The sequence below is a fragment of the Nothobranchius furzeri genome, chromosome 14, assembly GCF_043380555.1.
Source record: "Nothobranchius furzeri strain GRZ-AD chromosome 14, NfurGRZ-RIMD1, whole genome shotgun sequence".
NCBI lineage: Eukaryota > Metazoa > Chordata > Actinopteri > Cyprinodontiformes > Nothobranchiidae > Nothobranchius > Nothobranchius furzeri.
The window spans coordinates 25552563-25571370 of NC_091754.1; the positions used below are offsets into that span (position 1 = coordinate 25552563).

The 18808-nt window shown below is 41.8% G+C and overlaps 1 protein-coding gene across 3 annotated transcripts in view; it reads right to left on the reverse strand.

Moving 5' to 3' along the window:
• The window catches only part of srpx (sushi-repeat containing protein X-linked), a 32535-nt gene extending 14465 nt beyond the window's left edge, over positions 1-18070 (reverse strand). The window contains exons 1-2 of one of the 3 annotated variants that reach the window (XM_015966215.3): positions 17858-18070; positions 9914-9970 (exon numbers count right to left, since the gene is read on the reverse strand). In XM_015966215.3, coding sequence (XP_015821701.1) covers positions 9914-9970; positions 17858-17918 — 118 coding nt within the window. In that variant the 5' untranslated portion in view covers positions 17919-18070. The remainder of the gene's footprint in view (positions 1-9913; positions 9971-17857) is intronic. The other 2 variants (XM_015966216.3, XM_015966217.3) reach the window with 2 other exon arrangements.
• Positions 18071-18808: the final 738 nt, after the last annotated feature.

Here is an 18808-nt window from a genome sequence, read left to right on the forward strand (position 1 = left end):
AGTTTATTGTTTATTGGTCAGGTGTGGGTGATTATTTGTATAAATAGGTCAAGGTGGGTGGAGCAGCCAGGGCTGCGAGGGGACGTGGGTTTTTTTTTACCACAGAGACAGAGAGGACGCAAAAAATCTGTGCTCTTGTGTGAATAAACCACCACCAAACGCAATTTTGGCATGGACATTGACTGATTTGAAATCTTTTTACCCGTGCGTAAAATCTAACCCATGACGTAGCCCAGTGGCCATTTGAAAGTATTTGATTATTTTTTGGTTTAAGTTTTATGGACAAATAGCCACTACACAAGTAAAAAAAAAAAAAAAAACTCCCCCCGGAAGCAAATTGTTTTGCTTATTTGGAACTTGGACCGTTTTTGTTCGCGTGGATCATCTTTTTGAAAGCCAGGATCGCACACCTGGACGGTGGAGATGAGGACAAGGGCTGGGCCTAGGAGTGGAGGCTGTGTGAGCCGGGCATGGTGCAAACAACGCGGTGAGATGCATCTGACACGAAGCTCCCCTGGATGCCGTATTGGACAGCGGTGACGCTGTTGGAGCGCTGGAGCCGCATCTACCGCATGGAGGAAGACTTTTCGTCACAATCTGCACGGGCCAAGCCCCGAGGCCATCACAGCTGACGCACACGGCTGCGCGCAAAGGAAACCAATGGCGCACCCGACTCTGTGCGCAAAGGCTAGCCACGCCGGATAAGCACCGAGTTGCAAGGTATGTCTCTCACCAATCGTTGCAATTAAATGTGTGCACCTGTTCAACATCAGTGATCCATATTGTCTGAAGTGGCAGCCAAAGCCGCAAGTGACACTCAGGTGGCGCTTTCATCAAAGAGGCGCACTGGTTTTACTCCGAAAGGATTGATGTTTTTCATACAAACGTGCCAAGAAAAACAATCAATGAAATTTAAACAAACCAAAACATGCATGAAACAAATGGATGGATTGATGCATTCTGCAGACAATATTGATAAATTCAAGTCTCTTTTGGATGGAATGATAATTTGTGTTGATGAGCCAAAACAACATCATTTGTCATTCATGTCGCTGGACTTACCTCAGGATGAAAGAGAAAAACAAAATACATATTTTGATGAAAAGAAAAAAGTATTTTTGAACTTTGCGGATGATGTCAAAGGGTGGTTATCAAATGTTGGCCATTCATATGAATTTTGTATTAAGCCTCCTGACAACCAAATCCAAAATGAGATGGGACCCGATGACAGTGCATCAAATAATTGTAACACAGCACATTCCAAAATAAAGTCTAAAGTCTCCAAGGTTTCATCTACGGCATCAGCAAAATTATTGGCACAAGCAGAGAAAGCAGCATTAGAGGAGTGCATGACTGCCTTAAAACAAAAGCACCTTTTGGAGGCGCAGGAGGAACAAATAAAATTGGAACAAGAGGAATTACGAAAGAAACGGGAACATTTAAGAAGAGAAAGGGAGCAACTTAGCCTAGTGAACTAGACTAAATTCTTGCTAGTCTGGCTTGCCAGGCTAGGAGCAACTGGCTCTGGAGGCAGAAATAAAAGTGACAAATGCAAAACTGGAGGTTCTGGAAGTAAATTCAAAATGTGGCTCAAGGGCGTCAAAGCGTGTCCTTGCATCAGATGGCATGAATTCTTACTTGGAAAAGTCAAAAACTAAAGAAACAAATGGACTAACTCCAAATGCTGAACATTTTGTGCCAGCCAGTCAAAGTCCTGCATTTTCACCCAGCCTTCCATTTGATTCTGCCATCGTCAGTGTCAAACCCAAGCATGTGGAAATACAAGTTCCTAAGAAAAATGTCATTGATGTTCCTCAAAGACAAAGTAATGATTCACCTGTTTTGCAAAATACTCATGGCAGTGTTCCGTCAAGTAACGTTCCAGACATTGTGAATATAATGCAGCGTCAAAATGAAATCACTGCTCTGTTGATTCAACAAATTACAGCTTCTGCTTTGCCTATGAGAAATATTCCTGTTTTTGATGGTGACCCACTGTATTTTAAATCCTTTCTAAAAGCCTTTGAAAATTGTATTGAGAGCAAAACTCAAAATCTCAGTGACTGCTTGTACTTCCTAGAACAGTATACCAGAGCGCAACCGAGGGATATTGTAAGAAGTTGCCAGCATCTCCCCTCTGAACTTGGTTACCAAAGAGCAAAGGCACTTTGGACTGAACATTTTGGCAGTGAACATAAAATCTCTTCTGCATACATGGACAAAATCAACAACTGGCCCCAATAAAACCTGAGGATGTTGCGGCTCTGCAGTCATTTGCTTTGTTTCTTCGAGGTTGTTCCAACATGGTCCATCATATAAAGTACATGAAGGAGTTGGACATGCCAACCAACCTGAGGACAATTTTAGCCAAAGTCCCGTATAAGTGGAGGGAAAAGTGGAGAGATGTGGCGTCTGACATATTGGAGCGAACTGGCAGCAGAGCAGTGTTTGGTGATCTTGACAATTTTATTGAAAACCAAGTAAAAATTGTTTCGGACCCACTGTTCGGAAACCTTCATGATGTTTCTCCAGCCAGCCACACAAAGGTATCCACACAAGTAAAACACAAAAGGAAAAGTGGTTCCTTTGCGACAAACATCAATGCGCTGAGGGTTGGATCTAAAGAAAAGAAAAAGTATCAGTAGCCAGCTCAAGTGTCTGTTCTGCCAGCTTACTAATCACACTCTGAACAAATGCTTTCAGTTTAAAAAAAGGAAACAGCAGGACAAAATACAGTTTCTAAAGGAGAAAGGAGTGTGTTTTGGACGTTTAAAATATGGACACACAAGCAAATTTTGTGGAAATCGTTTGGATTGTGAAGTGTGCCACAGGAAACATCCATCTGTCCTGCATGTGGGGAAGGATGATACCACAAGTATAGTTCCCAAAGAAACTGTGAGTACTGTACATGAGCTGCAGCAGACGTGTGGTCACATTGGGGCTGGTGAAGAGGACACTGTTGTTTTCTCCATTGTGGCTTTGCAGGTGAAAAGTCAGAAAAGTAATAAAGCCGTGTATACTTTCGCTTTTCTGGACCCTGAGAGTTCTGCTACTTTCTGGACCACAAGTCTGGCTGAAAGGCTGGGAGTAACAGGCAAACGCTGCAATGTATTGTTGAGAACAATGGGTCATACTAAAATCATTAAAACCACTGCAATAAGACGTTTGGAGGTCTCTGGTCTTGACAAAGAGGACTTTATTGAGCTGCCATCTGTTCTGACACAAACCACACTGCCTGTGTCGAAAGTCAATGCACCATGTAAGGACGATGTTGCTAAGTGGCCGTATTTGAGTAGCATTGGACTACCTGAAGTGGATGCAGATGTGGAGTTACTCGTTGGCACTGATTCTCCCAATGTTTTGGAGCCATGGGAAATAATAAACAGCCAGGGTGGAGGACCATATGCAATGAGAACCAGGGTTGGCTGGGTCATAAACGGGCCTCTTTGTATTGGAGACTCTGGAGGTGCTGGTGTCAAATCAGGATGTACTGTTGTAACGGCTATCCGCATATCTGTGGAGCACTTGAAAGACACGTTAATGCTACAGTACAATCATGACTTCAATGAAAGAATAAATGATGAACAACCTGAGATGTCAAGAGAGGACATCAAATTCATGAAAATTATGAACGATACTACAGTGCTTAATAATGGATATTATTGCATTGGCTTACCTTTCAGAGTTGAAGATCCTGTTTTGCCAAATAACCGTTGCATTGCTGTACAGAGACTCCAAAGTCTGAAGAGGAGATTCAACAGAGACCTTTCATTTAAAGCTCAGTATATTGAATTCCTCAACAACATGCTGGAGCAAGGATATGCAGAAAAAGTTCCAGCAGATGAGCCCACTCCAAAACGAGGAAAAGTGTGGTACGTTCCCCATCATGGGGTTTACCACCCAACTAAAGGAAAGTTGCGTGTTGTGTTGGATTGTGGCTACATCACTGAACAGCGAGCTCCTACAAGGCCCAGACCTAACTAACTCTCTTATTGGTGTCCTCCTCAGGTTCAGAGAAGAGCCTGTCGCCTTTATGGCTGATATTAACGCCATGTTTTACCAGGTCTGGGTCCCACACAAACATGTCAACTTCCTGCGTTCTGTGGTGGCCCAGTGGAGACATCACAAAGGAGCCAGAGGAATACAGGATGTGTGTGCATTTGTTTGGTGCTGTGTCATCCCCAAGCTGCTCAAACTATGCACTGAGAAGAACTGCTCAGGATAATGCTCTGCAATATTCAGCTGACGTCCTCAATGTAGTAAAGACAAATTTCTATGTTGATGACTGCCTTAAGTCCGCTGCAACTGAAGATGCAGTGAGGCTCACACATGGATTAACATGTCTCTCTGAGAAAGGTGGCTTTAATCTTCAAAGGTGGGTCACAAACAGCCCAAATGTTTCTGCACTGATTCCCCGTAACATCCGAGGTGGTTTGGAGGATGTGGATTTGGACAAGGACCAATTACCTCTGGAAAGAGCTCTGGGGATGCAACGGTGTGTTCAGGATGATACCTTCAGGTTCAGGGCTGTGGTGCAGGAACGTCCACACACAAGGAGGGGCATCCTTTCTCTGGTGAGCTCTCTATGATCCATTGGGTTTTTTGTCTCCTTTCATCATTCCTGCCAAGTTACTGTTACAGGAGCTGTGCAGAATGAACCTCACATGGGATGAGCCAGTCCCCAGTGTCTTCTCACAACGTTGGTCTGAGTGGCTCTCTGAACTCCTGCTAATGGGTGGATTTAGAGTGGAGCGGTGCATCAAACCAGATGACTTTGGAACACAAGTAATAGCAAAACTGCATCATTTTTCAGAAGCCAGTCAAACAGCATACAGGTGCTGGCCAGTAAATTAGAATATCATCAAAAGGTTGAAAATATTTCAGTAATTCCATTCAAAACGTGAAACTTGTACATTATATTCATGCAATGCACACAGACCAATGTATTTCCAATGTTCATTACATTTAAATTTGATATTCATAAGTGACAACTAATGAAAACTCCAAATTTGGTATCTCAAAAAATTAGAATATTCTGAAAAGGCTGAATATAGAAGACACCTGCTGCCACTCTAATCAGCTGATTTACTCAAAACACCTGCAAAGGCCTTTAAAAGGTCCCTCAGTCTTGTTTTGAAGGCACCACAATCATGGGGAAGACTTCTGACTTAACAGCTGTCCAAAAGACAATCATTGACACCTTGCACAAGGAGGGCAAGACACAAAAGGTGATTGCTAAAGAAGCTGGCTGTTCGCAGAGCTCTGTGTCCAAGCACATTAACAGACAGGCGAAGGGACGGAAAAAATGTGGTAGAAAAAAGTGTACAAGCTCTAGGGATAACCGCACCCTGCAGAGAATTGTGACGACAAACCCATTCAAAAATGTGGGGGAGATCCACAAAGAGTGGACTGCAGCTGGAGTCAGCGCTTCAAGAACCACCACGAGGAGACTCATGAAAGACATGGGATTCAGGTGTCGCATTCCGTGTGTCAAGCCACTCTTGAACAAGAAACAGCGCAAGAAGCGTCTCGCCTGGGCCAAGGACAAAAAGGACTGGACTGATGCTGAGTGGTCCAAAGTTATGTTTTCTGATGAAAGCAAGTTCTGCATTTCCTTTGGAAATCAAGGACCCAGAGTCTGGAGGAAGAGCAGAGAAGCACAGAATCCACGTTGCATGAGGTCCAGTGTAAAGTTTCCACCGTCAGTGATGGTGTGGGGTGCCATGTCATCTGCCGGTGTTGGCCCACTCTGTTTCCTGAGGTCCAGGGTCAATGCAGCCGTCTACCAGGAAGTTTTAGAGCACTTCATGCTTCCTGCTGCTGACCAACTTTATGGGGATGCAGACTTCACCTTTCAACAGGACTTGGCACCTGCACACAGTGCCAAAACCACCAGCACCTGGTTCAAGGACCATGGTATCCCTGTCCTTGATTGGCCAGCAAACTCGCCTGACCTTAACCCCATAGAAAATCTATGGGGTATTGTGAAGCGGAGGATGCAATACGCTAGACCCAACAATGCAGAGGAGCTGAAGACGACTATCAGAGCAACCTGGGCTCTCATAACACCTGAGCAGTGCCACAGACTGATCGAGTCCATGCCACGCCGCATTACTGCAGTTATTGAGGCAAAAGGAGCCCCGACTAAGTATTGAGTGCTATACATGCACATTCTTTTCATGTTCATTCTTTTCAGTTGGCCAACATTAGAGAAACAAACATTTTTTCATTGGCCTTTAGAATATTCTAATTTTCTGAGATACCAGATTTGATGTTTTCATTGGTTGTCACCTATAAATATCAAAATTAAACGTAATAAACATCGGAAATACATTGGTCTGTGTGCATTGCATGAATATAATGTACAAGTTTCACGTTTTGAATGGAATTACTGAAATATTTTCAACCTTTTGATGATATTCTAATTTACTGGCCAGCACCTGTATGATGGTGTTTCATATTTGAGACTGGAGAGCATTAACAGTGTGCATGTTTCATTTGTCACAGGCAAGGCTCGTGTTGCTCCACTGACGCAAGTTACTATTCCACGTCTTGAGCTTGCTGCAGCAGCGCTTGCCGTGCGAGTGAACATAATGCTGTTGAAAGAGCTCCAGTTGCCGTTGCAAAAATAATTTTTTTGGACTGATAGCACTACTGTTCTCAAGTACATCTGTAATGAAACAAAGCGCTTTCATACATACGTCGCCAACCGTGTCAGCACAAGAAGAGAAGCCACAAAGATCAGTGGAGATATGTAAACACCAAAGACAATCCTGCTGATGAAGCATCTCGAGGACTAAGAGCTCAGGAGTTTGGAAAAGAAAAATGGCTAAAATGACCAGATTTCTTGAGCTTACCTCCCACCGAATGGCCAAAGTTCGACTTGAATGACTCCACCATCCCATCGGATGATCCAGAGGTGAAAAGAGAACTTAAAGTGAGTGCTATTATGACACACAGTGACAATCCCACCAGTCGGCTTATTCACTATTTCTCATCCTGGAGAAAAATGAAAACATCCGTGGCCTGGTTGCTGGAATTGAAAGAAAGACTTTTACTTCTCCTGAAGACCCTGCTCTTCAGAGAGCATCTTCTTAACTAGCACCTTCCCTGCACCTGTCCCCTCCTCTACCGTCCACTCCTTTGTTCCCTCCTCTCCATGATCGATGCCAAGTTGTTGTTATTGTTGTTGTTAGCCTCAAGGGCAACATGCCGATTATCACTTGAAAGTCGCTTTGGACAAAAGCGTCTGCTAAATACATAAACATAAACATGAGAAAAGAGTATGCAGTTAAGTCAACTGTAAATGTGGAAAAGGAGCTTAAAGTTTTCAAAGCCACATTTGGAAGATCCAGCTTGACACCAGAGTGTTTGGAGGAGGCTGAAAAGGCAATAATTCAGTTTGTTCAGAACCAAAGATTTAGCTGGGAAATTGCCTCACTAAAACATGATCCAAAGACACCCCTCTGTATCGCCTTGACCCTTTAATTCAAGATGGCATTCTTAGAGTTGGTGGGCGCCTGTCTAAGTCTGCTCTACCATGGGAGGTAAAACATCCTGTGATCCTATCAAAGGATCTGCATGTTTCCCTGCTTATATTGCGTCACATTCTTTACCAACTTGGACATGCTGGACGCAATCATATGCTGCACAGATTGAGACAGAAGTACTGGATAATTAATGCCAACTCTGCAGCCAGAAAGATTCTGTCGCAGTGTACAGTGTGTAGACGGTACAGAGGAAAACTTGGAGAACAGAAGATGTCAGACTTGCCTGAGGAAAGAGTTGTGCCTGATAAAGCACCATTCACAAATTTTGGAGTGGACTATTTTGGACCACTGGAGGTGAGAAGAGGGAGAACTTTGCTGAAGCGATATGGAGTGATATTCACCTGTCTGAAAGGGGCAACCTCCCTTGATACAGAGTCCTGCATCAATGCTGTGCGAAGATTTATCTGCAGAAGAGGACCTGTGAGAAGCATAAGGTCAGATAATGGCACAAATTTCGTAGGTACAAAGAAAGAGCTGAGGCAGGCTCTGGCTGCTCTAAATCACTCTAAAATTGAAAGAACCTTTGTGTAGGAAGGAGTGAAGTGGAGTTTTAATACCCCAGCTGCCTCTCACCAAGGTGGAGTTTGGGAGCGTCTGATTCGCTCAGTGCACAGTATACTTACTTCTGTTGTAGGACATCAAACGTTGGATGAAGAAGGCCTGCAGACGCTGTTTTGTGAGGTCGAAGCAATACTCAATGACCGGCCAATCACTAAAGTCTCAGAAGACCCCAATGACTTGGAGGCACTCACCCCAAATCATATTCTCCTACTAAAAGGCAAGCCTATTTTACCACCAGGACTGTTTGAAAAATCTGACCTGTACATCAAGAGGAGATGGAGGCAAGTGCAATACATGGGGGAGCTCTTCTGGAAATGATGGATACCAGAGTATTTGCTTGTAATGCAAGAAAGGCAAACATGGACAAAGAAAAGGAGAAGTTTTTCCTCTGGGGATTTTGTTGTGATCGCTGATGCCACTGCTCCAAGAGGCTCCTGGATGATGGGCAGAGTTCTGAGCACCACAGCTGACTCCAGAGGACTGGTCCGCTCTGCAAAGGTCCAAACCAAGACCAGCATCCAGGAACAGACCGGTTTCCAAGCTTTGTCTCCTCCTGGAGGCCAATGAATGACTGTGCATCTTGGATACCCACACTCCTCTCAACTTAATCTTCTATCTATTTGTTTCCTTCAGGAAGGACATGGTGAGGATCCAAAGATTCCGGCTTAGTTCTTAGGCTTCAGTCAGGAAATAGCTTCTTTGTGCTAATGCTACGGTTAATTGCGGGTAAAGTACCTTCGCAATTAGGGGCTGGGTTGTTGAAGTTATAGCTTAAGTTATAGCCTAGTTTATTTTCTTTATTTTATGCTAAAGTTCATTTGTTTGTTTTGCATTATGCTTTTTATTTATTATTTTGGCTAATTAGTTTATTGTTTATTGGTCAGGTGTGGGTGATTATTTGTATAAATAGGTCAAGGTGGGTGGAGCAGCCAGGGCTGCGAGGGGACATGGTTTTTTTTTTACCACAGAGACAGAGAGGACGCAAAAAATCTGTGCTCTTGCTTCTTGTGAGAATAAACCACCACCAAACGCAATTTTGGCATGGACATTGTTTGATTTGAAATCTTTTTAAAGCCTAACCCTTGACGTAGCCCAGTGGCCATTTGAAAGAATTTGATTATTTTTTGGTTTGAGTTTCATGGACAAATAGCCACTACATTCTGTTTCAATGTAACCTTCTTTCTAACATGATTGAGACATTAGATTGTGATTGTTTCACTACAAAATTCTTACTTATTGCCCCTTTGAAATCATTCTATTCTCTTGGATTTCAGAGCGATCAGTGGAAGTGACATTTCATAAACAGTTAAAACAGCATTTATTTTGCTTTACATTGTTATTTAAACAAATCCTGTCAGATTTGACCCCTGAATGCACAGAAAGTGCCACAGTTAGCTTCTGCTGATGAAGCTTGAATTCCATGCAAATAACCACATGATGCAAAATCCCTTGTAGTGTAAAAGTTTATAAAATAGTAATGCACACGCTGCAGGATAATTCTGCAGACTGGAGCTATTTTAAGAAGGCAACAATTAGTCATCATCTGTCCTGCCAGATATGAACTCTATTTCTCTAAGCTGAGGCTGATCAAAAAGCTGTTAGTTTTTCGGCCTTTACATCTCTCAGCGACGTTAGTTTAAAAGTCACAGAAAAATGGTTTAATATTTGCTTTTGTACTAGTTTAACATAAATAGTTCCTGAGCTACACTTAAACATTAAAGTGACTAAAAGATTACATAGGCAGCACAACCACTGCAATAGTGTGTCAAACGTCTGCATGAATGAATGTCTGTGCAAACTACCTTTATATCTACGGGAATACCAGTCCTCGTCGTCTCCATATGCGTACTGTCCAGACCCTGGGGGTGAAGACAAGAAAAGGTACTAATGCAAAGCAAAGCCACATCCAGGATCAACATGCCAGACAATGTTTGAAAGCATTGTCCTAGGCTGATCTTAAAGAGCTTTTCTTACTGTAAATAAAATCATTTTAGTAAACTTTCCATCTTAATTAGACTCCAGGGGACTAATCTTCTGGACACAAAACATGCATGAAGAATAAATCTCATGAGGATCTTTTTTCCCAGCTGACTAGGGGAAAAAATCTTCTCTGTGCTAGATTTATTCTGCAGTCCCCTGCTGTGTCTTAATTCAAATGGAAAGTCTATCAGATTTTGGCTCCACAAGACCTTCCAGACTAATACCTACCAGAGACTGGTCTGAGTCAGCTTCAACTATCAACACAATTATTCAAAGAGCTGAAATTTCTGATGGCTGCCGAGCTGCTGTCAGATACAGCTGAGAGGCAGCGGCAAGAGACAAATGTGAGCATAATTACGAGAGGGATCATTTTAGAGGAGAGTGATGATGGAGGCAAGAGGGCAGAAGTGGCCTGGAGTCAGTGAGCTGAAGAGGAAATGCATAAAGGAAGGGGTTAAGTTTGGAGGGCAGGGTGTTCCACCTCATAGCTGGGGGTTGTTATGAATCCCAACGTGAATATGTCTTCTGTTCAGGACCCACAGGACCAGAGACTGGTCTGAGTCAGCTTCAACTATCAACACAATTATTCAAAGAGCTGAAATTTCTGATGGCTGCCGAGCTGCTGTCAGATACAGCTGAGAGGCAGCGGCAAGAGACAAATGTGAGCATAATTACGAGAGGGATCATTTTAGAGGAGAGTGATGATGGAGGCAAGAGGGCAGAAGTGGCCTGGAGTCAGTGAGCTGAAGAGGAAATGCATAAAGGAAGGGGTTAAGTTTGGAGGGCAGGGTGTTCCACCTCATAGCTGGGGGTTGTTATGAATCCCAACGTGAATATGTCTTCTGTTCAGGACCCACAGGAGAGAAGGTTCAACCCTCCTGATTCACACAAAAGTAACATGTTCTGGTGAACGTGGATACCAACACAGAAAACCTCTCAGTCCTTATAGCGGATTTTTGTGAGTTTAACAAAACTTTTTCTGGAATAAATGTTGTAATGCAATATAGACAAACACACACTCTCACACACACACATTAAGCTTGAAGTCAGATCACACAGCATGGACGGCAAAGAGCAAACCCACATACTGAGTCAGATTTAGCGATCTAATGGGTAAACTTAAGTGTCTGCTTCTTAATGGAGTGAGAAGGCTATGGAAATCCAATTACAGGTGTGTGTGTGTGTGTGTGTGTGTGTGTGTGTGTGTGTGTGTGTGTGTGTGTGTGTGTGTGTGTGTGTGTGTGTGTGTGTGTGTGTGAGTGAGTGTGTGAGTGTGTGAGTGTGTGAGTGAGTGAGTGAGTGAGTGAGTGAGAGAATGCTTTAACCCTTAACAGTCAACAACAACAAAAAAAAATTTAGCATTTTGTCGTTAATTCATTTGAAAGATTGAGAAAGAAAGATTTTCTTTTATTTCCAGTCAGGTTCAGCACATGTTTAAATAAGACATGAGACATGTCATAGGTCTAGGTGATATGACTTAAAATCAATATCACGATTTATTGAGGATTTCACCTCAATAAGGACAAGTGGACGAGAACTACAGGTATGCGCAGAAAAAAAAGTTGTCCACTAGATGGGGCTGTCACATGTATTATGTTGAGTCACATTTTTACGTGACTAAAGGTGGTACAGCTTCTTAAAGGGACACGAACGTTGCCAACCTACACACATCGTTTTGCTATTTTATTATCAAATTTATGTAAATGAGAAACATTATCTCAATAAGAGTACGAAATTTCGATAATGATAAATTTTCTATTTATTGCCCAGCCCTAGCATGTCCTCTAACAAATTTGTTGACCACAAAATTTAATCATTATTTATTTATCAATGGCAATGTTGCAGGCGGCTCTGCTTAAATTTAATGTGCTCCTGTCCTCCATGGTGTTCCCCAGGGCTCTGTGTTAGGGCCCCTCCTCTTCATCCATTACATGCCCCCCCTCGGTCACATCATACGCCAACAGTGTCTTCATTTTCATTGCTACGCTGATGACACACAACTCTACATCTCCAGCAAATCAATCACCCCAACCATTCTTTCAACATTCTCAAGATGCCTCTCTGACATTAAACATTGGATGGACACTAACTTCCCCAAATTGAACTGCTCCAAAACAGAACTCATCATCACTGGTCCCAAATCTCTCCTACCCTCTGTTCTAAATATTACGCTCCAAATTGACGGTCTAGCAGTGACTCCCTCCTCTACAGTCCGTAATCTCTGCGCCATCTTTGACTCCTCCCTTTCCTTTAAGTCTCACATCAACCACATCACCAGGGTATCATTCTTCCATCTCCGTCTCTGTCCATCCCTCACTGACTCCGCTGCCCAAACACTCATCTTCGACTTCATAACTACTGTCTACTGTCAGCATTCTTTATGGACTTCTTTCCTTAGCTCTACAAAAACTGCAATACATCCAAAACTCAGCAGCATGTTTACTCACCCACACCCGCTCCAGGGACCACATAACTCCGGTATTTAAACAACTCCACTGGCTCCCTGTTCCATACCGAATCCATTACAAATTGCTCCTCATCACCTACAAATGCCTCAATAACCTTGCACCATCCTATCTGACGGAACTTCTCCATCGCCATTCTCCTATCCAGCACCTTCGTTCTGCTGACTCCAACCTCCTTTCCCCTTTCATAACAGCACACCGCACCATGGGGGATCGAGCCTTTGCAGCCGCTGCCTTCTTTTAATGGAGTTCAAGTCAATAAATGGATTGGCCCCTGCCTATTTGTCAGAGGTATTGAAGACACACGTTCCTGGTAGGTCACTCCGTTCTGTGAACCAATTGCTGCTCTCGGTTTCCAGAGCTCGGCTGAGGACAAGAGGGGATAGGGTGTTCTCGGTAGCGGGTCCAAGACTATGGAATGCCCTTACCTTAACTGTAATGCTCTCCCTGTCAGTAGAGGTTTTTTAAATGAGGTTAAAGACCTACTTTTATGATCTGGATTTTAACTCTGTGGGTTAGCTGTTGCTAACATTTTTATATGCTTTATTCTGTTATGTTTATATTGTTGGTTTTTAATTATCCCTGGTGGTTTTATCTGTTTAAGTTAAATTGTACAGCACATTGGTGGCATGTTTCATGCCTGTAAGTTGCTTTATAAATAAAGGTTGATTTGATTTGATATCAGAAAAGTAAGAAACTTTCCAACCATTTGCAAAGTACATACAACTTAAACTGTTACCCGATAAATCTGCAAAATGCTTGATTTTTTTTCTCCTCACATTGGTCGTGATTGCCTATGATTGCAGACAATAAACATTTGTTGCTTTGCAGATAAAATAGGAAAAATAATTTTCTAAAAACTTGTCTTGGGCGTGTACACAGTAAAGATGAACACCACTGCTGATATTTAATACAGTAGTTTTATAGCTAAACTTTCAGTGCCTGTACGTCTTTGGATTGGATGAATTGTAAATCAATGAATATATTATATTATCACATTTATTGGCTTTGCATCACTTCAGTTTATTCATAACAGATGGGGGCTAACACAGTATGCACGGATTTATAAAATAACATGTACTTGTGTTTTTAGGGAATGCCTTGGAAATGATGATATATTCTAAGTGTTTATTAAAAAGCATGCTGATATTGTGGTTCCTGGCTTGAATAGGAATAGCAGCATGAATGCAATAAAAGCTTAAAGGGGCATTATGGAAGTTTGACAGCCAAAACATGTATAGAAATAATAAATTTCTTCTTCATACATTCTCCTGCAATGCCCTGGTCCTGTAGAATGAGCCCTGGCATTTTTACTGTGATTGCCTGTTTTTCTGTAAAATCACAGAAAAAGAGAGCCGCTCGGGTCGTGCAGGCTGCTTCATGCGCGTTCACGCCCAGGCATAGCCCGTAGCATTTGCTATCCGTAGCTTTAGCAGCAGAGAGTGAGGTAGTGCCAACTCAGCGACTTTGTCGCTGTTCCTAACACCTAGTGATGAACCTAGCTATATTTCTGAGGACCCTTAGCTACTTTCTTCTAGATATTTCCTGCAAATTAGCAACAAAATAGCCATTTTCGCTCTGAACCGTTCTTTGAACGTTGTTTCAGGTGTCATCGAGGATATAAATGTCACAGATACACAAGATTTCACTCATGCTATAGCTCACCTAGTAAGACATGGGACTCTCTTGCGGGTAAACCCAGGTTCGATTCTGGATGTGTATATAGATTATTTAGAGTTTATTTTTTACATTAATGGTATAATTTTTTACAGTAAGAAGCCCAAATTTTTATTTGAGACTCGCCGAACTGCATTGAATTCACAGATAAAAAAGATGTGGGTTCAACTTTCATTTTGGAACAATTTTTCAAGCAAGGGAAGGGAATGGTCTGAGCATGCAGGAGGACTGACCCATCATAAACCTTTGTCGGCTGTGCTGAAGAGAAACATACAGAACCAAATTATTTAATTAATTAGTTGCGCGTTCTCCTGTCCTCTGTCCTTCGGGCCACACACACACACACACACACACGGGACTGTCTCAGCTGTTATTTTCGTGAAGGAGTGTGCACGTACAGCATGTGCACCTCGTGCGTGAGCCTCCTATTGAAGCTGCTGTTACGCTTTTGGCCTGAGGGGGCAATCGCGAGCATAAAAATTCAAAACTCCGTAAAGTCCCTTTAATGTAACATTATGATACAGTAGAAATTTAAATGAGTAAGCAACAATATTTGTCAAATTCGCCTTCAGGCCTTTATGGAAGGTAAGGTAAAAATAAGATCTACTTTATATAGCAGAAAATTTATTTATAGCATTTTAAAATCATTTGTGTTCAATAAAGTGCTTTGCTTCGTAATTTTAATAATCTCATAAAGTGGCTGAATTGCTTTTATAACCACAAACAGCAGATTTTGTGCAGACTGCTCCTTTACACAAACATTTTAAAGGAAATTGTCATTTAAATTTCCCACAAGGACATTACAAGCAGTGTGTGTCCTCTTCTAACTTTTTTTAATCAAAACTTTGATGACTTTAAGTGAATTCTGAACAGCTGCTGCTGTGTTATTGCCAACAGGGGACAAAAGTATGATTGGATCTAAAACTGCAGGAAAAAAATTAATTAGTTGGATTAATCAGGATCATAATTTTTATCACTCATAAATAATTTGTCAAAATGATGAAAAGAGCATCAGTATCCAGCATCAGCTTCCTGTTTCTGTATCTTCCACATCAAACAGCATCAGCTTTTCTAACAAAACTCCTGGAGTGAAAATTTTAACTGCAGAAACTGACTTTGTCAATATTCTTCAATCATCGTCAGCCGTGGTCCAAACACTCTCCAGCAATATTTTTTCACACAGTTGAATTTCCAAGCATTGATTGATTGATTGCACCTGAAGAATAAAAGTCATTTCCATGGACACTGCCTCTCTGTTTGGACCTCTGGGCCCCCGTAGCAGCTCAAATTTTACAGCAGTGCTGTCTATCTATGTTTTGTTTCTGCAATTGATTGATCAAATGGAACTTTAAACTTTTATCAGTACATGTGTACACATGTCTGAATGTTACAAAAATGTTTATTTGAGATGTATTTTATCTTAAATAGATCTAAATATCATTATGACACTCTAAAGGGTGATAAAATGCATAGTAGTCTAACTCAACCTTCCAAATGTGAAGCCAGCACTAAAGTGACAAAAGTTTCAGTTACCCCATCATCCACTAGGGGCTAGCTCCAGAAAGGAGCATGTTCCCATTGACTCCAATGTTAAAAATACCAACTTCACAGCAGAAATACACGTTTACAGCCTGATTCCAAAAATGTTTAGGGTTTACTAGGCCAGGTTTACCATCATGACATTTTTCAGGGCTGTGAATTTTTTTTTAACTCATCCATTTAGATTAAAGGTTTAAATGAAACCTTGAAAATAGGATTTATTAGGGGGGTGTCTTTTTGATTGACACGTAGCACGTGAGCCATCAGCACTAGTGCTTGCGGCTTGCCCTCCTTCTTGCTCCAGGGAAGGCCTCAGCCTCAAAAGGGAATGGGAACTAGAGTCACTTAACCGCAGTTTTCTGGTTAAAAGCATCCAACAACCTCAACCTCAGTGTAGCTCATTTAGCTCGTAGCTACATTGTCCAAGTTTGTTAGGTGTCAATCATCTGCCCCCACCTCATAGCCACACACTCAGCTCCATTTTTGTATTTTCAAGGAGTGACAAGACGTGTGATGCAGCCACGCACGCTTGCATTCACACACTACCAGTTATGGTAAGCTACTGTGTAGCCACAGCCACCCTATGGTGGTCTGACAGAGTGCCATTTTGCCCCAACAACCCCTCTGACCACCACCAATGGAGGGAAAAGGGGTGAAGTGTCTTGCCTAAGGACACTACAGCAGGATACCCCTGGTGGGAGCTGGAATCAATCCCGTGATCACATGGCAACCCACTCTACTTCCTGAGCTACGGCTGTCCATTTTATTGTCCATTATCCGTGGTGGTGGTGGCTAGGTGAGGTAGTCTCACCTAGCCACCACCACAGCTCAACTCTGCCACCATCTGATGTAAATCCACAGTGTTAAAATGTTGACATTTCAGTTTTGACCGAAATAATCACGATTGTTAGCCCTAAAAAGAAGTATTTTAACTAAGCTCTTATTATTTTTACAGTTTCAATCAATTCTGAACTGAAAAATAAATCACTAGTTTTATTTGCTGTTATAAATTTACTTATCCAGGGTCAGTTTAAAGTCCCAATAGTTTTTTTTAATGATGCTTGCCTGTGAGTTTCTCAATCCGGTGCACCCTGGCACCTGCAGAACTAATAAAAGGGATAATTTACCTCCAAGAACACAAACTGCCCTTGTCCAACAAATCTCCCATAAATATAGGCTTGTACACACACACACACACACACACACACACACACGCACACACACAAGTACAGACGAGAGTCCTGTCATCTTGACGAGCAGTTTGTAATCTGCCAGCGTGAATCAGTTTTGCAGCGTGTGTTCATGTTCCAGCCTGCATGATCATTCAGCAGCAGTCTTTGCCACTCTTAATCTATTCACACACACACACCATTCATGCATGCATGAACTTTGAAGTAACTTCAGCTCCTTGCAGCAGGCTGCAGGCTCTCTAATGAGGGTCTCTGTGGAAAACATGCATGTCATATACAATGTTTGAAAGGCTCAGGACTCTTTGCTAATAATGATATTTTTTGTGAGTGGGTTTATTTAAAGAAACGTGTAGATAATTAACAAATTACTGAGGTGTTTAAAACTTCATCCAATTTAAGCTGCACAGATAAGTCTAACATCTACAACCTGAATATTTATTTTTAAGTTAATGAATAGATCTTTAATTATCTTGTGTGTTTAGAAAATCAAAGTTGTTGTAATAACTCCCTACAATTAAAGCTGAGGGACAGTCGCTCTGATTTCCTCTCTGCAGATATAAACTTTGAAAAGTGAAAGTAAAGATTAAAAAACGAGCTTTAATCTGATCTACAGACCTGAGATCTGTCTCCCAGATGCACACTGCACTCCCCCCGCTTCACACCCCCTCCACGTAAACACATCCGCGGTTCACCAAACGCAAGCAGCGCGAACAAGAAACTCCCAAAAGTCATTTAAGCTGTCCAGTCTGACTCCAAACCAAAACCCCGAGTCTGGTGCGCCACATTTCTTCACCGGACAAGGTGGCGATAAGCGCCGCGCGCTTTTGATCAAACCATGTGATGGTTCCAGTCTGTACACGTCCTGCAGATGGATTGAGGCCTTCAGAGTTCTTACCTTCATAGCCTGAGCAGAGACAGAGCTGGACAAGCAGGAGCACCAATGGTCTCACGTCCATGTCGTTATGCGGGACGGACGCGTTTGGAGGAGAGCCTGCAGGAAAACTTTCAGCGCATTCCAGTTTTCCAAAAGGCCCGCCTCTTGCTCCAGAAACAAGGGACGATTCTCCTACTGCAGGCAGGCCATCCACCGGTATGAGCGAGTCAGATAGCCAGGAGGGAATAAAGGGGAAAACCTCTAAACGAGTTTCATTTTATATTATGAACTCTGGGCTTATCTATCAATATAATAGTCTATTTTTATTAATAATAACAATAGTAATAATATCCTGTTAGTCATAATTGCCATGTTGCCTTGTTTTGGAACATTTTTTAAATATCTTTATAACTGTTAGAATTCATAAAGAGAAATTTGTAAAAAAAATTAAGTCAAAATGTTGAGTAAAAAAAGTCTAATTATATTAAACTCAAATGTAAATTCTTGGAAAGTTAATAAATACCTAAGCCACTCATGTCCTGACTTCAAATCCAAACAGGATTTAATTTAAAATAAATTATTTTCTGGATTTGAGAGTCATCTGTATTCACTGGAATTAAGCCTGCAGCCGGGGTTTCACCAGAGAAAGATAATAATAATCATTTTAAACGCTTCAGGTGACCTGAGGTACACACGTTTTAGACTTTTATTGTGAAAGGGTTAACGGAAGCTCTGCTGTGGATGTGGGCAAAAGGCTGCTCCTCTTTATTAAATGTCATGTTTTTTAATAGTTCACATATTGAAACAAACTTATAACTATACTATTTAAAACAAAACAAATACATTTGTGTTCAAGATTACAATAGGTTCACTTGTATTTACCTTTTTAGAATTTTTTTTCTGGAAATTTACTCCTTTTGGCAACATTTTGGCTTTTCCCTGGACATTAAAACATATCTTTGTTTATTTCTT